The following is a 23,009-nucleotide window of genomic DNA, read 5'->3' on the forward strand; positions in this document are numbered from 1 at the left end:
GCATGCAATATTTGTTTTATGACATGCATACAACCTATCTGTAAACTGACCGCATGACCCAATCAACTACAATATAACAAGATAAAAAACATAAAAAACAAAAACAAAGAACCTCCAAAAAATGTAATATTACCGTATATCTTGATTTTTTTTCTGTTACAAAATGCAGTATTTGCGTGATACCTGCCTGTTACCCTACTTGAATATTTAATGTGTCCTATTTTCTTATGGAAAATGCACCAATAATAGTGAGACTGCAGAGTGGAGAAAAGAGAGTACATTCACATTCTACTGACCACATTTCTGAAAAATAAATGAAAGCCAATGTTGCTTGATCCCAGCAGACTATGACAGAATTATCTGTTCTATTTAAACCAAATATATGATGTGGTCTCAAGATAATTGCAGTTTATCTAAGATGTCTACTTAGTAGTTGGGAGAAATAAAAAAAAATTCTATTACGTAATTATTTTTGGACCAATTGTTATCTTCACCATATGGTTAGTTTAAAAATATGAATTGTAATAACTTCTACAAATGTGTATATGCATTATTATTGATAATTATTAAAATATGTGTAGAAAATGGTTTCTCTATAATCAGAAAACAACGATTTGTTTTCTAAGAAAAAAAACCCTGCATGGAATGATTAACTTTTTGTATGACCTGTGTATTCCAGTTTTAGCAGATAGTGGAAAGTGAAAACTAGAATTTTAAGTGTTTGTAAAGTCAGTCAGTCATTCTATGCATGAAGATAAAAAAACTTCTGTGTGCAGAAGCCCCCCTCAGCCCCCCATCTTCCTCCAGTGATGTGCACGAGTCCAGGACTCTCCCTTGGCTGAGGCACAGCAGCGGTGCCATTGGCTCCCACTGCTGTCAATCAAAGTCAGCCAATCAGGAGCGAGAGGGGCGGGGTGAACCATAGCTCCATGTCTGAATGGACACACAGAGCTGCGGCTCAGCTTGGGTGCCCCTGTAGCAAGCTGCTTGCTGTGGGGGCACTAGGCAGGAGGGAGGGGCCAGGAGCGCTGGAAAGGGACCAGAGTAGAGGAGATTCTGGACTGCTCTGTGCAAAAACGTTGCACAGAGCAGGTAAGTATAACATGTTTGTTATTTTTAAAGAAAATAAAGGAGACTTTACTATTTTGGATCCACTGATATATAATGGTCTGAGAGCATTTTAGTCAGGCTCCATGTCAAGGTAAGCTCTTGCCAAAGATGCTTTTTGGGAACGTCAGAGTCCAGATAAAATACCAATTTTCTCTGGAGAGGGGTTAAGGGTAGAATGTTATTATCATCTTAAAATTTAACCAATTTTGAGCTACAGTTACCATTTTAGATAGGTTGGTATTTTAGCTGTGCAATGGCTTTCTTTAGAGGGAAAAGGTGAAACAGGAAAACAATAACATGCATACCAGCACAATATCATGCTTACCTGCTCCGTGCAGTGGTTTTGCACAGAGCAGCCCTGATCCCCCTCTTCTCGGATCCCCTGTCAGTGCTCCATTCCCCTCTTTCCTGCTGAGTGCTCCTATAGCAAGCAGCTTGCTATGGGGGCACTCGAGCAGGCTTGTTCCTGCTCCTGACTTACCACCATTGTATTAATCAAGGATCCTGGTCAAAATGCATTCTAATATATGAGGGGGTGAGGGTACCATATAGATCTGGCATAGAGCAGGGAGCTGAGCATAACCTGAGACTTGAGTGGAAGACACACTACCCTCTACACAGTCTCATAGGGAAACATGCACAGCTGAGGCTGCCAATCACCTGCTGTGTGCTGGGGGGGCAGGGTCATCTCCTGGGATTGTCTGATGTTGGCATAGACTGTCAGCAATGCACATAGCAGAGGGATGAGAAAGCAGACAGAAATCATAGTAGGTGCTTTAGATCACAGCAAGTAAACCTATGGAAGGATATGCTTTATTATTTCAAAGGTTTACAACCATTTTAAAGCGGACCTTCAGTAATGTTTTCATCTTTCCAGCTATTAAATCTTCTGCCCTTGTTTTATCTTTGGATAGTAAAACATGTTTTTCTGCCAGTAAGTACCTTCTACAGCCCACTTTCTGTTTATTGTCTGGTAAAAAGCTTAGGCTTATGACATCATGCACAGCTCTCTTTCACTCTTGAGAGAGTTTGCCGGGAAGGGAGGGGAGTGTGACATAAGAGGGCCAATGAGATCTGCAGAGCTGGAAGTGTGCCTCTGTGTGTCTGTGCAAATCTAGGAAGTGAACAGGCAGCATCTTCAGCTGCCCACAGTTTAAATGGTTGCAGCCAGACTCAGCGGAGAGAGATTTCTGCAGTATATTTGGCAAGTACAGAATCACAGTATATATAAAATAATATGCAAAGTGGTTGGAGGGAAGCTTCAGAATGGCAAAGGTGTTTTTATTACAAATTATGTGAGCAGACTGCAGTTCCACTTTAACCACTTGACATCCGCCCTATAGACAAAGTATGTCTACAGGGCGGTTGCTTAACTCTGGGAGGCCGTTATTTGGGGCGCGTTATTTGGGGCGCGCACACGGGAGTGTCCATGACCGCCGAGTCCAGAGTACCCGGCGCATCACGTATCACGGTAAATCGCCGCTGATAGCGGCGGTTTACCACGTGATCGCTCCGTCCAATGACGGAGCGATCACTTGTAAACAAACCGGCATCATGTGATGACGCCGGTTCCTCCCTCCCCTCTCTGTACCGAACGGTACAGTGTGAGAGGAGAGGGGAGAGAGCGGAGGCAGCAGCAGTGCTGTGGGCTGTATCTGTGATGAATGTAGTCAAGATCCAGCCATCCATCCATCCCTGCTCAGCCATCCCTGCCCAATACTCACAATACCCTGCAATACTCTGCCCCATACTGTGCAATACTCTGCAATACCCCACAATACTCTGCAATACCCTGCAATACTCTGCAATACCCCACAATACTCTGCAATACCCTGCAATACTCTGCAATACCCCGCAATACTCTGCAATACCCCGCAATACTCTGAAAGACTCTGCAATACTCTTCAATACCCCGCAATACTCTGCATTACCCCGCAATACTCTGCAATACCCTGCAATACCCCACAATACTCTGCAGTACCCCGCAAGACTCTGCAATACCCCGCAATACTCTGCAATACCCTGCAATACGCCCCCCTCCTGCTTCTACCTACTTAACACTGCGATCAAAGCCAGGATTGTTTCTTTTTTTAGGCTTCCCAGCCTAGAGGTGAGATGTGGGGTCTTATTGACCCCATATCTCACTGTAAAGAGGACCTGTCATGCCATATTCCTATTACAAGGGATGTGTACATTCCTTGTAATAGGAATAAAAGTGATGACATTTTTTTATTTTTTTGCAGGAAATGAAGTAAAGTAAAGTGAACAATAAAATATATATATTTTTTTAAAGTGCCCCTGTCCCCGTGTGCTCGCAGGCAGAAGCGAACGTACACGTAAGTCCCGCCCACATATGAAAACGGTGTTCAAGCCACACATGTGAGGTATCGCTGCAAACGTTAGAGCGAGAGCAATAATTTTTGCCCTGGACCTCCTCTGTAACTAAAAACATATAACCAGTAAAAATATTTAAAGCGTCGCCTATGGGGATTTTCAAGTAGCGAAGTTTGGTGCCATTCAACGAGCGTGTGCAATTTTGAAGGGTGACATGTTGGGTATCTATTTACTCGGCGTAACTTCACCTTTCACATTATGCAAAAACATTGGGCTAACTTTACTGATTTGTTTTTTTTAAGCACAAAACTGTTTTTTTTTTTTTTTAAACACGTTAGAAAAATTGCTGCGCAAATACAATGCAAGATAACAAGTTGCAACGACCGCCATTATATTCTCTAAGGTCTTTGATAAAAAAAACATATATAATGTTTTAGGGTTCTATGTAATTTTCTAGCAAATAAATGATGGTTTTTAAATGTAGGAGAGAAATGTCAGAATTGGCTTGGGTGCTCCAGAACGCCTGAAGGTTCTCCCTGCATGTTGGACCTCTGTATGTGGCCACTTTGTGTAAAAGTCTCACACATGTGGTATTGCCATACTCAGGAGGAATAGCAGAATTCTCAGTCTTTTTTCTCTTATAGCGCAAAAAATAAAAAACCCAACAGTGATTAAATACCACCAAAAGAAAGCTCTATTTGTGTGAAAAAAAAGGACGAAAATTTCATTTGGGTACAATGTTGTATGACTGAGTAATTGTCATTCAAATTGTGAGAGCACCGAAAGCTGAAAATTGGTCTGGTTATTAAGGGGGTTTAAGTGCCCAGTGGTCAAGTGGTTAAGTAATTTGAACTACTTCACTTATCATCAAAAAGTAAAAGCCTGGTATAATATATTGTCACTTGTGCAATAAATGATGGAAAATGCAAATTTTTATAGTCATTACTAGGGCAGGATGTGAGGTCAACGAGGGCACCTGTTCTGATAACGACTTTCTAAGAGGGAATTTGCCCTCATGTAAACATTCTCTCTCAATTTCTGTTGTGTCTATAGTGGAATGTATTCTCCTTAACTAGATAAAAAAAAAAACTGACGGATTTTTTACTATTCCCTAATTTTAAACATGAAAAAAATTTTTGGCTTGAAATTTACCTTAAAGCGGAGCTCCACCCTGAATTCAACTTTCGCTTAATATTCCTAATGCTCCTAAATAATGCATAATCGGCTATTTTCATATTAAACAGTGTTACAATACCTTGTGAAAAATAGAGCCTTCCGGTCTGCAGCCCCTCGGGTTTCCGTCGGGTTTTCTGTCCCGCGCTGTGTCTGCTGGGAGGGAGCCTGTGTCAGAGCTCCCTAATTATCATATTCCGCTCTGTTAGCACAAACATCGCGCAACTTCATTTTGCAGGTGACGCGGATGTAAACAAAGAAAAGGGCGGGCGTTTGAAAATTCTCCGCTGGTCCCCGTTGCTCGTGCGCATGCGCGAGATCGAACGGTGGATGCTGGGACATCAGCATCCACCGGAACAAGGAAATACCGGGCTGTGCTTATGCCCACAGCTAAAATGGTGCCGAAACCGGAAGGGGGAATATAAGTTTTTATTTCACACTGTATAGCAGCGGAGTGGCATGCGGAGACAGGACATGTGAGTTGCGCATATTAGGGTAAATTAACTTTTAAATAGCCATTCAGAAAAAAACGTTTTTGGCGTGGAGATCCGCTTTAACACATTTTTGTTCTCAATTTGCAGGAACTATTTGGTTACAAAACTGAAAGATGGCGAAGTATCCTGTGTCTAATTGGTTACATCTTTTCACTGGGGTTCCTGAAGCTTCTCTTCTATTGGAAGCCAGAGCTGGATGTATGGTGTCATTGTGTCCCATGTAGTTTAGCAAAAGCTGATGTTGTTTTGCTCAAAAGCACTGTAAGTATATTTATTTGTCTATAGGTCTTTCTCAGTCTGTAGATCTAATGCCGCGTACACACAACCGTTTTTTGGGTTGTAAAAAATTACGTTTTTTTTTTAATGTCATTAAAAACGATTGTGTGTTGGCTCCAGGGCATTTTTCACGATGTAAAAATTTAGAACATGCTCTAATTTTTCACATCGTTTTTAATGCTGTCGTTTTTAACGCTGTTGTTTTTAACGCTGTTGTTTTTAACGCTGTCGTTTTTAACGTCGTAAAAAATGGTCGTGTGTGGGCTTTAACGACGTGAAAAAAACATGCATGCTCAGAAGCAAGTTATGAGATGGGAGCGCTTGTTCTGGTAAAACTAGCGTTCATAATGGAGATAGCACATTCATCACGTTGTAACAGACTGAAAAGCGCAAATCGTCTTTTACTAACACGAAACCAGCAAAAGCAGCCCCAAGGGTGGCGCCATCCAAATGGAACTTCCTCTTTATAGTGCCGTCGTATGTGTTGTACGTCACCGTGCTTTGCTAGAGCATTTTTTTTTCACGATCGTGTATAGGCTAGACCATTAAAAATTGTATTTTTTACAACCCGAAAAATGGTCGTGTGTATGCGGCATGAGAGATAACATAATCATACTGGCAAGTAGACATCATTTGCTAATAATGTAGGAGTGAAATTGTGTAAAGTATGGTGACCAGATGTTCCCAGATTCAAGGGATGATCACCTGCAGGCTTTTTCCTGATAAAAGGCCCCCTGTTGTGTCCCTAGGACACAATGAAGTCCCCGAAAGCTGCATGTACCTTGCAAGCAGTCTGAAATCCAGCCTCCCAGTCGAATCTCTGCAAAGCACTGGGCAATGTGTTTTCTCTGCTGCATTTCCATCAGTGGACTCTCCTGTAGCCACTCCCCCAGTCCATTGTGTCTACTCCTCTCTGAATGTGTTGGGTTGTGAATTTTGTGCCTCACTTTCCCTACAATACCTATAAATAGCACAGATAGGTGCTCACAGCAGTACAGCAAGGATGAGAGCTTTACGTTCCACTGCCAGGACTGTACTATTCCTCATTTCATGTCACATCTGCTAAAAACTAGGGATGCGCTGCTGGTTTGGTCTGAACCCGGGTTCAGAATGAATTTTGCTTGTTTGGTAAACTGGAGCCCATTATCTGGGGCCCCCTTATATCTAAAGGGACTTCGAGATTCCAATAAGCCCCTCACTTGCAGACCCCCACAACTACTATGCCAAGGTTGTCAGAAAGAGGCCATGTCATCAACATTAGGTGCAAGTTGCTTTGCCACGGGCATCCCTCTGTTACAAATATCTGTAACCAATTGTGCCCCCAGAATATATATTTTTTCTGGTAACCTCAGTTTAAAGTGTAATATTAAGGGACAACAGACACCCTTAGGTTCCATATACCAAGTGGTAGAGTAAGAAAATACCAGTGATACCTTCAGTTGGAAAACATTCCAAACAAAACCACAGCAAGGAATGAATGCATTGTCTCTTAATATAGTGCATGTTTCACTGGAAATCATTTATCATGTAATAAATGTTCACTTGTAATAATAACAATTGGATATACATGGTAAAAAAACATAGATATGCAATAAAACAATAGTTTAACCACTTCCCGCCCGACCTATAGTAGAATGACGGTCGGGCGGTGGTTCTGTTATCCTAGCTGGGCATCCTATGACGTCCAGCAGGATAACATGCCAGCACGGGGGTGCACAGCGCAGTGATCGGAGGTGCTGTGTGTCAGTCTGACACACTGCATCTCTGATCGTGGTATGGAGCCTCTGATGGAGGCGCCTTACCACATGATCAGCTTTGACCAATCACAGCTGATCATCACGTGAACCAGAAAGTGACGGTAAACAGCATTCCTCGGTTTGTGTTGACAGGGAGAGACAATCGGCGGCTCTCCCTGTCAGTGGGGGGGGGGTCTGTGCTGATATTAATTATCAGCGCAGCCCCCATCACATGTGCCCATCAGCTGCAAATCAGTGCCCCATCAATAATGGCTGTCAGTGCCAATGAAAGTGCCAATCAGTGCCCATCACAGTGCCAATCAGTGCCCAGCAGTAACACCTGTCAGTACCTCATCAGTAACTCATCATCAGTGCTGTCCATCAGTGCCACCTGTCAGTGCTAATCAATACCACCTATCAGTGCCACCTGTCAGTGCCCATCACAGCCGCCTATCAGTGCCCATCATAGCTACCTGTAAGTGCCACCTATCAGTGACGCCTATCAGTGCCCATTAATTTTACATTTCAGTGCCTCCTCATCAGTGCCCATCAGTGCTATCTTATCAGTGTCAACTCATTAGTGCCCATCAGTGATGCCTCATCAGTGCCCGTCAGTGAAGGAAAAAACTTTTTTTTTTTTTTATTCTGTATTTTTTAGTTTGATTAGCAAAAAATAAAAACCACAGTAGCGATCAAACAACACCAAACAAAAGCTCTATTTGTGGGAAGAAAATTATAACAATTTAGTTTGGGTGCAGTGTTGCATGACAGCACAATTGTCATTTAAAGTGTGACATCGCTGGAAGATGAAAATTGTTCTGGGCAGGAAGGGGTGAAAGTGCCTGGTATTGAAGTTGTTACACAATGAATATCTTATATTAATCTTAATAATATATAATTGACCCAAATCTAATAAAGTATTCTTTTAAAACATACTGCAACATAACTTCCCAACATAGCGATACACATCTGTATGATGTTCCATGCTCTGCTTGTCTGCAGTTTGTGCCAGAGTTGCAAAGTGACATAATTTTTGGGTAAGATCCAGCTGTACGCTGGCTTGTTTTCCTGACAAAGGGACATTTGAGGACATCTATGGAGCTTTATTGACAAATTGTGAGATCCCTCTGTAATGATGAGTTGTCCTAATCCACAATCAATATTGTTTTCTGACTGCACAGGTTGTTATTTTTTTAGACAGCACATAAGGAAGCATGCTTTTAACCACTTCAGCCCCGGAAGGATTTACCCCCTTCCTGACCAGAGCATTTTTTGCAATACGGCACTGCGTCATTTTAACGGCCAATTGCGTGGTCGTGCGACGTTGCACCCAAACAAAATTGACGTCCTTTTTTTGCCACAAATAGAATTTTTTTTTGGTGGTATTTGATCACCTCTGCGTTTTTTCTTTTTTGTGCTATAACCAAAAAAAGAGAGACAATTTTGAAAAAAAAACTATATTTACTTTTTGCTATATTAAGGCCGATATGTATTCTTCTACATATTTTGGTAAAAAAAGAAAAAAAACGCAATAAGCGTATATTGATTGGTTTGCACAAAAGTTATAGCTTCTACAAAATAGGGGATAGATTTATGGCATTTTTATTATAATTTTGTTTTATTAGTAATGGCGGAGATCTGCAATTTTTATCGTGACTGCGGCATTGTGGCAGACATGTCGGACACTTTTGACACTATTTTTTCACCATTGTCATACAGCGATCAGTGCTATAAAAATTTACTAGGGGCGATCAAGGGGTTAAATGCGTCCTAGGGAGTGTTTCTAACCATAGGGGGGATGGTCTCACAACAACATGACCGAGATCACTGCTCCCGATGACAAGGTGCAGTAGATCCCTGTCATGTTGCAGGGAAATGCCTTGTTCACATCTCCTCATTCTGCCTCTCCGTGCGACGATCGCGGGACACCAGCGGACATCGAGTCCGCAGGAACCCGCAGGCATGGTCACGCAGTATGCAGTGGGCACACCCCACGGCGGCGCGCATGCGCCCACTAGCCCACAAATCAAAGGGGATGTAGAGGTACGCCCAGTTGGCCACCACTGCCATTCTGCCGACATATATCGGCGTGCGGCATTTGGCAGTGGTTAACGGATGTCATTTGAATGAGCCTCATGCATAACCTCTGCCGTGAGGGAAAAATGTATATGCTGTGCATAATAACAAATATATTCCAGATAGAGACTGGGAAATATAACATATTAGACTGTTTGTTAGAGGTAGCTTCTTCACCTGTGAATCTTTCTTACAATTGAAATGGGGGGGGGGGGGGAGCACTCAGAATGCATTGTAGTCAATCAGATTTTAACTTCAGTTGTTCAATTAAGCTTTGACAATAAAACCTGGAAACCAGTTGTTTTTTATTGTTTTTTATACAGAGCTACACCAGACTTTCCATGCTCCAGTTTTAGTAAATTTCCCCCAGTGTGTTTGCCATTTTTTGTTAGTCTGGTACCAAAATGTTATTCCTGCTACACCTGATAACTATAAACAATAGAAGCATTTAGCATAGAATATATTACAGCAAAACAAAGTATTAAAGGTACTGTGATATGGGGCGATCAAAGCGGAGTTCCACCGAAAAAAATAGTTTTTTTAATTAAAAGTCAGCAGCTACAAATACTGCAGCTGCTGACTTTTAATATTAGGACACTTTCCTGTGCAGGGCGCCCGCGATGTCCTCACCCAAAGCCGATCTGTCCCTCGGCTCCCGGCTACAGGTGCTGGCATCTTTAGAGGGTACTACAGTTGCTAGGAGAAATAGCACATACATCCGTTTCCGTCAGGGTTAATGCTGTCAGGTGCAAAACGCACCAATCCATAGTAACTTTATACGGAGACATCTTCTCCAGCCACACACACTGATTTGCTATACAGTTCACAGTGGAACTTTTTCTCTCACAGGTCCACCACATGCACATGATGTTTGTTGCCTGGCTTTACTGCACACAAAGCCAACAGTTCCTGTCATGAAAACTCACTGCTGGAGACCCAGGTTTCACAGTCTGTACGCCCGCATACTCCACCACCTGTGAATTGCGGATGTTTAAGCTTTTTTGGTAGAGTTTGTAACTAAGATCAGGTCAGTCTGAACTGTATTTTTTAAAGGCTTGGCGGCTCAGTTTTCTCCGCTCATAATCGATACTCCTGTACTCTGCACACATGTGAACCCTGTGTCCTTTTACCAATCAATTTTCAATTTTCATAGTGGCAGGACCTTAAGTACCCATATACAAACATAAGTTAACACAGGATGTGAACATTTCTAAAAAAAATATATAAATACAAATGCAATTTAGCCATTTATGTAAGATTACAACAAACTGTCTAGGACCATTAGGACATCAGTCTACTAGGCCTGGGAAGATGTAGGTGATTCCTATGGCGCAGAGATGATTATATTGAATTCAAACCTGAAAACAAACATTTAATATGTAGCAGTGCATCATTGTATTAGATGTGATAACTGCATTAGTTCCATTTATCTTTTTTTTTTTTATTTATGTTACCCTGACAATCTGGCCTGCTGTAACACACTTGCTCTCCTAGGGTGACAACACTTGCTCACTGCACTCTATCTATTGAGCAACATTTTTATGCTAGACTGATCTTCTGATTTGGATTTCAATCAACCACCAAACCCCCGCCCCCATTCATCCAAAAGTTCAGCTCTTTTTCCTCATCCCTCCGCTTCTATCACATTTGGACAATATTTTTTGTACCTAGTTTTTACAGGTACCTGCTCCCACTTAGGTGACCCAAGTGAAAGTTTTCCTGACTGCCAGCAGCCTTCTGGGTCACATCACAGGTTCCAGAACGCTACGGAATGATTTACAATGCTCACAGCGGCTCGCCCATGAGCAATGAGTAGCTGTGAAGCCTCAGGGAGTCACAGTCAACTGCACACAGTTAATATGCCGGCATTGGGGACCAAAGAAGAAACTGGTTGGAGTAAGCACATCGCTGGATCTCTGGGCAGGTAACTGTCTGTTTTTATCAGTTTTTGTAGCTGCTGATTTTTACATACCTGGCTGAAGCTCCTCTTTAAGTGCACAGGAAATTAAAAGAAGATAGCTAATTTGCCTGGGTTTGGTTTGAGAACAGTTTAGAAAATCTCAGGAAGGGTCATCTTGTTATTCAATTTTGGGGATTGCCAGAGAGGACAAATTAAGAAAATTAAAATTAAATTAAGAAAATTTAAATTAAAACAGTACACAGCATCTCTGCTTACACAGAACTGTCAGCTGCACATAACAACTTTACCACACATGGGCAAAATTGCTGCTGGTTAATACATTCATCCAAATTACTGGCTTCTGTGAATCATCTGGCCAGGGGCTACGTTATACAGTATGTGTTCTTTATTTCTGGTAGTAAACCTGCAAGGTTTTCATCTAAAATGTCACAGTTGAACCCAAACCTTATCCTAGTGTAGTACCCTCTAGTGTGCTAGAAAGTGTAAATAGTTTTTTTGTTAGTGTAAGTAGATTTGGCCTGGCTGAGAACCGGCTTGGGTTGAATCTGGGTCAGGATGAGTGACTCAGGGAGGCTGGAGGACACATCAGGCAGCACCTCTGGTGCCTCCCCCTACTTGCTGGAACCTTGGAGAAGCTTCCAAAAGAATAGGAGGGAGGTTAGGAGGAGCTGCCTGGAGTATTGAGGATCACCCCAGGAGAAGTCCTGTCCAGAGGCATGGTAGCAAGAGTGAGGACAGCAGGAGCCAGCTAGCACGTCCAAGAGATCTCCAGGGAAAAGACAGCCAGGTGGTTGGTGAGTGTGACAGTCTGGGAGGACTGTGGGAAGTAGCCAGGAGGGGTACTGAGCAGTACCTGAAGAGGTGGGGCTGGGATCAGTAGCCACAGGAACATAGCTGGACACTGGACTTTTTCTCTACACACCAAAGAGGCCGTGGGACCTGCCTGTAAAGGGCTTTTGCTTGATCTGGCCAGATTCATCAAACAGTGTTCTAGCTTGATCTACTGCAAGCAAGTGATATCCTGGAGGAAGAGTGTATACAGATAGTGTATATAGTTGAAGTGTCCCTGAAGAGGTGTGTTCCAGTCAAGTGGGTATTCCATAATCACCCCATCCCCATCCAAGTTTATTAACCCCTAATAAAATACAAACAAAAGCTGGACTGTTTCCTGTCTAAAGTGAGTCTGAAATTTGGTGTGCTTGGATGGGTGGGGGATCCCTATTCATCAGCGGCTCCTACGGGGGATGTGCCACATTTGGGGGCGTCATCTGAGATATCGCCAACGGTAGCCTGTACAGCCATTGCTCCTAGAAAACAGAGTTTCATCAAGCCACAACACTGCACTTTAATTTAAGACCACTGTGGGGGTTAAAAATAGGGACACAGATTTCTGTACCCTGCCTATTTGTAACTGTTTGCTATAATCAAGTGCCGATGCCCTTAGTAACCAGTGGGCCCTGCATACCCAGTTGCCCCAACTACCGCTGGGACAGACTAAATGCAAATAATGTGTAAGAGCATATAGGCACAGGTAACAGTCAGAGTTACCCAGGACAAACATTTAAATGCAGCCTCAATGCATATTCCATAGGCAAAGGATACATATAAAATTAAAGCTGCAATAAGCGTTATACATTGTTTCTGTGCCTTAGCACCACCTACAGTCATTATCTCACCTAAAGCTGTGGGTTCAGGAGCATGCACAACTTTGACAGAGTAGCAGACAAACAGTAAATCAAAGACTTTCTTGAGAAATGTTTGTGCTTGTAATTGTATAACTGCCATCCTTTCTCTACAGGATGATCTTAAACAGTACATAAAAAAACAGGTGATTGTGATCCAACCTACTATTATGGGAGAAAAACCATGTCATCAGCCTATTCAAGATGAAAATTCAATTTTCAATAGATCAATAATGAAGCCAGAAGGAAAGGTAAATGTACAGTCCCAAAACTTCTGTTTGGATGGGTAGATGATTGTTGGCTCAGAAATGCATGGAGAGCCCTGCCAGGATCCTAATCTCTTCTTAAAAAGTCTGTACTCCCTCTAATGTATCTCTACTCCTGCTGCCTTATCTGTAAAAGATAAATCAGAGACCTCACTCCCCAGATCGTGTAAGAGACATGAGTGGTTTATTCAAAGCCAATGCATCTACAGACAATTACAATATGTTAGTTTTGGATGGATTGACTCAAAATATGGTAATTAAATGCAATATCTAGCAAGCTTTTTTTTTTTTTTTTTCATGGTAATATGTATTACCACCTAATTTCATTATCAAAATGCACATAGCATTAATTATCATATTGATACTTTATTATAATACAGGTACGATATTTAGACGTTCAGAAAATACGTTATGTTTGGATTCCTTCTATAAGCATGTTTAAAAAGATTGGGTAAGTTAAATGGAATTAAAGAGGACAATGACATTTTATATTACCAATCACATACATAAGTGAATTCATGCCATATGTTGTTCTAATTCCAGCATACTAGATGAGTCTCTCTCCTGTGCAGATGTTCACACAAAGTATGGCTTCGGTTTAAGGAAAGAAGAACAAGATATAAGGTATATGCATTTAATAAACATAGACATTGAGTGTTGAAAAAATTATAGAAACTTGCAAGGTTGGCAAGAATTCTCCAGCTATTAGGTCTTTGTTAAAGGAGCCTCCCTCCTTTGTAAAAAATAGTGGTCAGAGGTGACTTCTGATCTGCGCAATGGTCTTTAGGGATGAGCCGAACACCCCCCGTTCGGTTCGCACCAGAACCTTTCGAACGGACCGAACGTTTGTGCAAACATTTAGAACCCCATTGACATCTATGGGACTCGAATGTTCGAATTCAAAAGTGCTCATTTTAAAGCCTAATATGCAAGTTATTGTTGTAAAACGGGTCTTGCCCAAGGGAACATGTATCAATGAATTTTTTTTTTTTTAAAACGGTTGTTTTTTCAGGAGCAGTGATTTTAATGATGCTTAAATAAAAAAAATAAAAAAATGAAAATTTCCTTTAAATATTGTACCTGCTGGGTGTCTATAGTATGCCTGTGAAAACGTCTTTGAGAACCCGGGTCTTGCCCCAGGGAACATGTATCAATGGAAAAAAAGTTTTAAAAACTGTCGTTTTTTTCAGGACTCCTGAAAAAACAACCGTTTTTAAAAAAAAATTCCAGCTTTTTTTCCAGCATCATTAAATCACTGCTCCTGAATTTTTAGGTGCAAACTACAGAGCACACAGCCAATACACACCAAATAGCTTTAGGTGCAAACTACAGAGCACACGGCCAGTACACACCAAGTAGCTTTAGGTGCAAACTACAGAGGACACAGGCAATAAACCATGTAAGAATACTGCAGCTAGCACAATCACCTGCCTGCCAGTAAATTAGGAAGAACTGATCTAGCTAAACTATACAGTGTATAAATATATGTACAACACCTGGGATGTATATATATCCTTTACACACTGTGGGCCAAATTCTCAAAAGAGATACGCAGGCGGAACTGCTGTTCAGCCTGCGTATCTCTGTGCCTAATGTTGGAAACGATCCTCAAAAGGATTTTTCCAAAGTTAGGCAGAAGATCTGACATCTGTAAGACACTTACACTGTCAGATCTTAGGATGCAGTACCGCATCCGCCGCTGGGGGCATTTCTCATTGAAATGCCGCTTTGCGTATGCAAATGAGGACTTAAGCAGATCCACAAAGCTTTTAAGCATTGTGGTTTCTGCGTAAGTTCCGATTTGCTTGCGCAAAATTAGGGCTGGTTTTACAATGTGGAAAGTTAGTACACCATGTAAAACCAGACCTTTTTTTCGATCGCCGCGATTTTTTTTTAAATTTGAATTTTTTTTCCCGGCGTGTATTTTTTTTCACCCGTCGCAACTTTATTGTCCCGTCGCAATCCACAAAGCCCGGCGTAAATTACGTTTGCGCGCTGCACGTCGGGAAAATTATGTCACACGCATGCGCAGTACGGCCGGCGCGGGAGCGCGCCTCATTTAAATTGTAATCGCCCCCCGGAGAGGAGGACCGCCTTGCGACGGAGGCACTTAAGTTACACGGCGTGTAATTTCTAGGTAAGTGCTTTGAAGATCGGGCACTTAGGTAGAAATTTAATGCCTGTGTTACTTAACTGCTGAAAGTTAAGTTAGGCTACGTTTTTTGGAATTTGGCCTTTTAACATTAACTAACAAGCCTGCCTGTCTGCTCTATCTACCTGCAAAAAATGTCACTCTCTCTGTCCTCTCTTAACCACCGCAACACACTACACAAGGCCGACCTGCAAGCAGCCTTTTATAGTGTGGGGCGTGTAATAAACCCCCTGAGCCATAATTGGCCAAAGCCACCCTGGCTTTGGCCAATTATGGCTCTCCGTTTTTTGCAAGCTGTGATTGGCCAAGCATGCGGGTCATAGTGCATGCTTGGCCAATCATCAGCCAGCGATGCAACAGTGAATTATGGTCTGTGAAACGTAACTCGAATTTGGCGCAAAAGACCCGTTTTGTTCGTATTTCGACGAACGATCGAACATACGATGTTCGAGTCGAACATAAGTTCGACTCGAATACGAAGCTCATCCCTAATGGTCTTCTAGCCTGTTGTTTAATTTAAAAAGTCAACTAATACTTGGCTGACCTTTAAAGTATGCATCTCTCCAGCAGGGACGTGCAGTGAGGTCAGTGGCTGGCGAGGCACTGGCTAGTATCAGAGCAAGATAAACACAAGTTACGCAAACTTTAGAACGAGGGCAATAATTCAAGCACTAGACCTCCTCTGTAACTCTAAACATGTAACAAAAAATTTAAAGCGTCATCTATGGAGATTTTTAATGAATGAAGTTTGCCACCGTTGTGCGCAATTTTAAAGCGTGACATGGTAGGTATTTATTCACTTGCGTAACATCATCGTTCACATGTTGCGAATGATTGCTACTAGTTACTATCATCTACCATATCACCCTGCTGCCAGACCTCCATATATTACTCTCAGAGACAATGAACAGTCATTTTGCTTTTGTTTTGTTTTTTGTTTACTTTTCTATCTTTGTTAAAGAATTGTTGAATTACATACAATCTTTACACTGCTCTTATCTCTGAATAATCCCAGGTGGTAGTTTAACTTTCTAAATGCTGGTAGGCCAGGGGCCTGCAGTACCCCTTCTTGGCAGGCCTAGTAGTTTAGCAGCTTTAGTTGGTGGACCACTGATCCCAGCTAGCCCGACTTGCAAATACCACAGGCACAGGCCATAACGATTTGACACAAAACCCCACAGTCTCTCTTCTGGCCTTGCATCCAGCTCCCCTGGCATGCCTCCTCCATATATCCATTGTGCCTCACTCACCGACCTTCTCCTGCCCTGAGACCTTGGTGAAGAATTTACCCAGACATGCAGCTCCTCTGTTCCAGGACACCACCTCCATAGCCGTGTAGGGAGAGAGACTCCCTTCCATCTCCTGAGCTCCTCCGCCGAGGTGCGCACCACCCCCAGATGGGGATGGGCCTTCTGCTGCAGTCCAACGCTCCATTCTATACTTCACCCAGCCAACAACTCCCCTCCAGTGGACTGGACCTAAGCTTATGAAGGAGGCCTGCCCCGTGCCAACTCAAGTTGGGGATTGGTCAGGGCTCCTCACATGAGATCCCTGTCACTGCTTCCAGAACATTCTGCCTGCAAGCAGGGGAGGCGCCCATGAACTAAAGGACAGGTGGTCACCCTGTCACCCCTGCCCCCCAGATCAAAAACAAGCAGGCCTAGCATGCAGCATAGGCCTGACTAAATTTACCTGCCTGGAAGCTATCACAGAAATCCTCACCTCTAACACTTACCTATGGTAAAGGGCGCTACGCACAATTTACCAAAAAAATAGGGATAACTTTAGTTTTATTACTGTAGCGATGACCCTGCGGGGTTGCTACGTGTTACAGCATCCACACATTCCACCCTGCTGCCAGATATCCATTAGACACATCTTTAGTCAATGAACAGTCTCTTGCTTGTTTTTCTTATTTTTATTAGGGGATTGAACTTGGTTGGGGAAAGGGGACATGGGATGCCCTAAAATAAATTAGTAACTGCGTCACACTTCTCAAAAGATGCCTGACCCTAAATTTGACAGACTTTTTCCTCGAGACATTTCTTCCTCCAGCATATTTCCTGACAGACTTTTACCTCAGAACACTTCTTCCTCCAGCACACAACTTTACTGTCCAAGTCTAGTAATCCTGTCACGCCATCAAAACATGACTAGGCCTCACTCTGAATATGTCCCAATTAATTTACTTTATGACCCTTTATAGGTCAGGGCCTGCAGTACCCCGTAATGGCAGCAACCGTTTACTTGAGAGGAATAAATGGTAATGGACTACTGATCCCAGCAAGTCTGACTTGCAAATCCTGCTCGCCTTCATGGCTGCATTAATTTGACACAAACTGTACAGTCTCTCCCTCTGGCTCTACATCCAGCTCACCAGGCATGCCTCTTCCAGATCTCTCCACTGTGCTTTCCACTCACTTACACCTGCCCTGGATCCTTCCTGAATGACTTTCTCCGGACTATGAATCGAAAGAAAGAAAAACATACATTTAACAAAAATACATATCAAATCAGACATTCAATTTCAGACAGCAAATGATGCAGGTATATTTTATGCGCTGTGGAGACCCCTTAAAATAGATCATCTTACCAAAGATGCAACCATGCGAGTGGCCCAAGGGAGTGTGGCCTGTCCCAGAGGGTATGGGAGCCCCACACACAAAAAATACACCAATTGAGAGTCTAATCAAAAAATGGAATTGATTTTGAAAAATGTATTAGCCACAGCAATTAATAAAATGAAATAAATGGTAGATAAGAGTAATTCCTCATACCAAAGAAAACTGGCTAAATCAAAAGATTAAAAAGACTCCACTGGACCTCTGTGGGATGTAATAAAGCCTAAAAGATAATTGAATTAATTAAATCCTCCACTCCATGCTTCGGGACGAGTCATTCTCCCTTGGGCCGCTCGCATGGTTGCATCTTTGGTAAGATGATCTATTTTAAGGGGACTCCACAGCACATAAAATATACCTGCATCATTTACTGTCTGAAATTGAATGTCTGATTTGATATGTATTTTTGTTTAATGTATGTTTTTCTTTCTTTCGATTCATAGTCATGAATTGATAATCGCTCTATAAATCCTTGTGAATATGTACAATAAAGCTCCTAAAGAAGCGGTAAACTTTATCTGCGAAACATGTAGAGCAATCAATACACAGATGGTATTATTGTCCTAATTGTCACACTTGCATGACTATAGAGCTAATGTTGGTTGATTAACTTGAGACTGTTATCTTTAGTTTTCATATGGTACCATCAAAGTCCATTCTAGCCATTTTCCTCATATTATAACCATACCTCATATTATACCATAACTAATATTTAACTATATTGTGGCACTTTTTCAATCAGGTTAACTTTAATGTTTTTAAAAAAAAAAAACACTTTTGAAAAATTGCTGCGCAAATACTGTGTAAAATAAAAAGTTGCATGGACCACTATTTTATCCCCAAGGGTGTCTGCTAAAATATATATATATATATATATATATATATATATATATATATATATATATATATATATATATATATATATATATGTGTGTGTGTATATATATATATATATATATATATATATATATATACTGTGTATGTATGTATATATATATATATATATATATATATATATATATATATATAATGTTTGAGGGTTCTATGTAATTTTCTAGCAAAAAAAAAAATATGATTTTTACATGCAGGAGAAGTGGACTGGGTGGCAAGTGGTTAATTACCATAAGTAAGTAATATACAAATAATTATTATATATTGTTTTTAAGGTAATATACTATAGTTTCAAAAACTGTACTCAAGCATAAGGCTTAAACGAAAAATTACTGAAGTTTGAAGTTATAACTTTAAACCAGTAATTTCACAGTAGATAATAGATAATACATTATATTTTAATATTATATTTTAATCAAGCAAAATCATATATTATTGCTATATGTTATAACAGTACCTTTTCAGCAGGCATCAGGTTCTAATTCTCCCTCTTAACTGTGTGAGAAAAACATGGGATTATGGGTAAATCTTATACCCATTAACCCATGTTTTTTCCTTGTAGTTAAGAGGGCTGGCCTGGATGGGAGCATTTGTCTTTCAGACACACTCCCCCTTCTATGACACTGCGGTGAGAGGCGAGCCTCCACTGCAGCATTTTTATAAGACAGCTTATTCCAATGGTGCTTTATCATTGGTACAAGGCTCCAAGCTGTCCATTAAGTTCAGCAGTTCTGACAAGAAGTTAAAGGCACTGTGAGCTCATCCTCTCAGTCTGCTACAGAGTGTGCCAGCTTGTATTTAAACTGGCCGCTCTGTATGAAGCTTCTGACAGGCTGCAAAATAAGCCCCATACTTCTGGAACTATAGGTGATGGGTTGGTCTTCAGCTACCTACCCCCCAAATTTGGGGTCTCTGTGACCCCAGGTTGTCAACTTACGACCCTTGAAGCTTGAGCATTTTTTTTTTCATGTTCATGACAAGTGCCTCCTCTGACTGCACATCCCTACTCTCCGTCTCCAGTCTGCAGCTCAAGCCTTGATATGTGAACTGTGTAAAAACCCTATTGTTTGTGTAGCTGCGCTGGCCCTTTAAATACATGTTAGTGCAAATAATTTATATGACCCTTTCAACAATTAAAGTATGGAATTTTGCGGAATGATGGCCATTTTTGTCTTTTGAGAAATAGATTAACTGGGGGATTGAGAGAGTGATCTGGGATTTGGTGGAGACATATCTATTTACCCACATGGAAGATTAAAGAAAGGCGCATACAGGCTTGTTTATCACTGCTTTTTGGTAAGCATATTGATTGGATGGTAGTGGTTGGTCACAGCACGTTTGTTTTGGAAGTCACCATTTGTTCAGCACGGAGGATTTATCCACTTGGACAATTTTTTTGATACCATATATGACATTTTTTATGGAACTTTATTTATTTGCATAATATGTTTTTTGATAGTAAACTATTAGTCTTAAAGGGCCAGCGCAGCTACACAAACTTTTTTTTTGTTCACTGATTCAGTGGTGAATATTACCTGCAGCATAGCCCACACTATAAAACATTTGAAAAGTATTTGGAACTTGTTTAGCACCGGTGGCAGACACTATATCAATAGATATGTGAACCGGCCAAGGTCAAAGCTTCCAAGCTCAATTCCTCTGCTCACTCATTGTCATGTCAAGTAATATAATTCTACAAGACTTTTGGCAGAACAAGATGACCCAAGTAAAATATGTATGTTTGGTTGTATTTTGCCAGACGACAGATATGTGGATTCAACTCAATTACAGTGAAGGTCATTCCAATCTGGAAACTACTTTTCAGAGAGGTAAGATAAAAATGCTTTATTATAAAATAAATGCACTCTTTTTTTATACGATTGTTCTAATGCTGTGTGTCTTTGCCTAAAAACCTTCATTATGACTGATAACTATCACAGAAGTGTTTATATTTATGTGTTTCATATTTTCTCAATGTACAGTAGGTTAAACAAGAGAAGTGATGTCACTATAAACTAATTGCCACCTTACCAGATCATTAATTGCCAGGGGTCTAACAAAATAAGTCCAAGATGAAGGAAAGAAAAGCAACATTGGTAGTGCTAATTAATGTAATTTGGTTCTCTTCTAATAAAACCTGTTTGCTTTTGTCAACATTGTCAGACAAGAGATCATTTCAATACAATAGATTAGATATTCAGCACTGTCATAGAATGTAGTCATAGCTTCTTGAACTGAACATTTAACAAAATTCGATAGCTTGGTACTCACAGGACGAATATCGGCCAGTTCAACCGAAACTCGTCAACATTCGGCCCATCTGTACACAAGTACCAGCCAGCCAGCTTCTGTTGAACACTCGTGCTGGATAACCAGCATCCGATTGGCATCTGATCAGCGCTTGCAGCCAATGAGCATTCACCGGTGTGTTCTGGCGGGGGGCAGTTCCCCTGTCATAACACAATATCTCACATTAGATGGATTAACACTAGATGGGTAATACAGCGAGCACCACCAGAGCGCCTCAGTTTTTTTTGTTCAGCCTGCTGGGTTGAACTAAGGAAAAACAATAGTGTGTACTAGGCTTAGGAGGACACATTTGCATACATACATTTACATGGCAGAACAGATTAAAAAAAAAGACAGATTTGTACATCATTTCAGGATAATATGATATCCATACTGCTATATATTTCCCCATATAGTACATGCTTGACAAAGGTACCGTAAGTATAGGCTTGACTACATTGTCTTTATAAAAATCGCTAATCGCCGCCATTACTAATAAAAAGAACATAACAATAAAAATGCCATAAAACTATCCCCTATTTTGTAGATGTTATAACTTTTGCGCAAAACAATCAATATACACTTATTGCGATTTTTTTTACCAAAAATATGTAGAAGAATACATATCGGCCTAAACTGAGAAAGAAATTTGATTTTTTATATATTTTTTGGGGATATTTATTATAGCAAAAAGTAAAAAATATAGCTTTTTTTCAAAATTGTCTCTTTTATTTTTTGTTTAAAGAGCACAAAATAAAAACCGCAGAGGTGATCCAATACCACCAAAAGAAAGCTCCATTTGTAGGAAAAAAATGACGTCAATTTTGTTTGGGTGTAACGTTGCATGACCACGCAATTGTCAGTTAAAGCAATGCTGTGCAGAATCGCAAAAAGTGCTTTGGTCAGGAAGGGGGAAAATTCTTCCGGGGCTGAAGTGGTTAAAAAACATGCTTAGGGGATTCCTTTAAACTGCACATGAAGATGCACACCATTGCAATGTCATCCTATAAAAGAGACACTGAAAAAAAATAACTATTTCTAAATGTTAGTCAGATCTGTCTTTAAATAATAACATCACCCAGCTTTCCCTGGCTGTTTCAATACACACAACAGCCAGTGGGGACCTGTCATTTGAAATAGGAGTAATGATAGAGGGGGCTTCCAGATTCTGATACGTCCTCCCCCCAAAAAAACACACATTTTGCTATACTGTCCCCCTTGCAAGGTACCCTCCCAATGTTGAGGGCACATGGCCTGGTATGGTTTATAGGGGATGGCTGGATGCTCACTGTCCCCCTCTTTCTGGCCAGCCAGGCTGAATGCTTGGATAACATTTTGGTATTGGAGTTGGAATCATAGACATGTTTTCCTTAAAGGGGCAGTACACATTGTTCCTTGAACAAAAAAATTCGGGGTCACCTTAAAATCCATACCAGGGCCTAATCCAGACATAAAAAATAACCCTTGTATCGAGAGACAAGGGTAATACAGTAGCTATTTTAATGACAAACATTCCAGTGGTTGGGTTATAGTAGATTTTTTTATTAATTATATTTATTTATTATCAAAAAATATTCCTCCAGATAAAAACAAGGATTCAAAAATCCACAGCTTTAAAGAACACACTTACCCACAAATAAAGTGCATACAGTCATGCATTCCATCCAAGCAAACAGGAAAAACAAAACATAGAACAAATATAACAAAAATCACCAAGAAGCCAAGTTTTTCAGACACACAGGGCTATACCATGGCATTTCGCCATTTAAAGTAATTTGTCAATCATGGCAGTGTATGGAAATCACCCCTGTGTGTGAAATCTCTTGGGTGCTCAAGCTAAACCAGATTCAATAAAGTTGTGGATTCCCATACACAATATTTCACTTGCTTAGTATCCGATCAACCTATATAGGTCCTGTGCGTCTGCTAAATAGGTATTTGTGTATTTTCATAATAGGGAACATGGCCAATGTCTAGTTAAATTCACA

General features: G+C 41.0%; 1 protein-coding gene across 2 annotated transcripts in view; it reads left to right on the forward strand.

The window, feature by feature from the left end:
* The window catches only part of LOC120936838 (probable cation-transporting ATPase 13A4), a 123,718-nt gene that overhangs the window by 24,898 nt on the left and 75,811 nt on the right, over window positions 1-23,009 (forward strand). For both annotated transcript variants that reach the window (XM_040349543.1, XM_040349542.1), the window contains exons 2-6: window positions 5,199-5,372; window positions 12,919-13,053; window positions 13,449-13,519; window positions 13,612-13,692; window positions 20,492-20,561. In XM_040349543.1, the coding sequence (XP_040205477.1) occupies window positions 5,199-5,372; window positions 12,919-13,053; window positions 13,449-13,519; window positions 13,612-13,692; window positions 20,492-20,561 (531 nt within the window). The remainder of the gene's footprint in view (window positions 1-5,198; window positions 5,373-12,918; window positions 13,054-13,448; window positions 13,520-13,611; window positions 13,693-20,491; window positions 20,562-23,009) is intronic.

Source organism: Rana temporaria, chromosome 4 (genome assembly GCF_905171775.1).
Source record: "Rana temporaria chromosome 4, aRanTem1.1, whole genome shotgun sequence".
Lineage (NCBI taxonomy): Eukaryota > Metazoa > Chordata > Amphibia > Anura > Ranidae > Rana > Rana temporaria.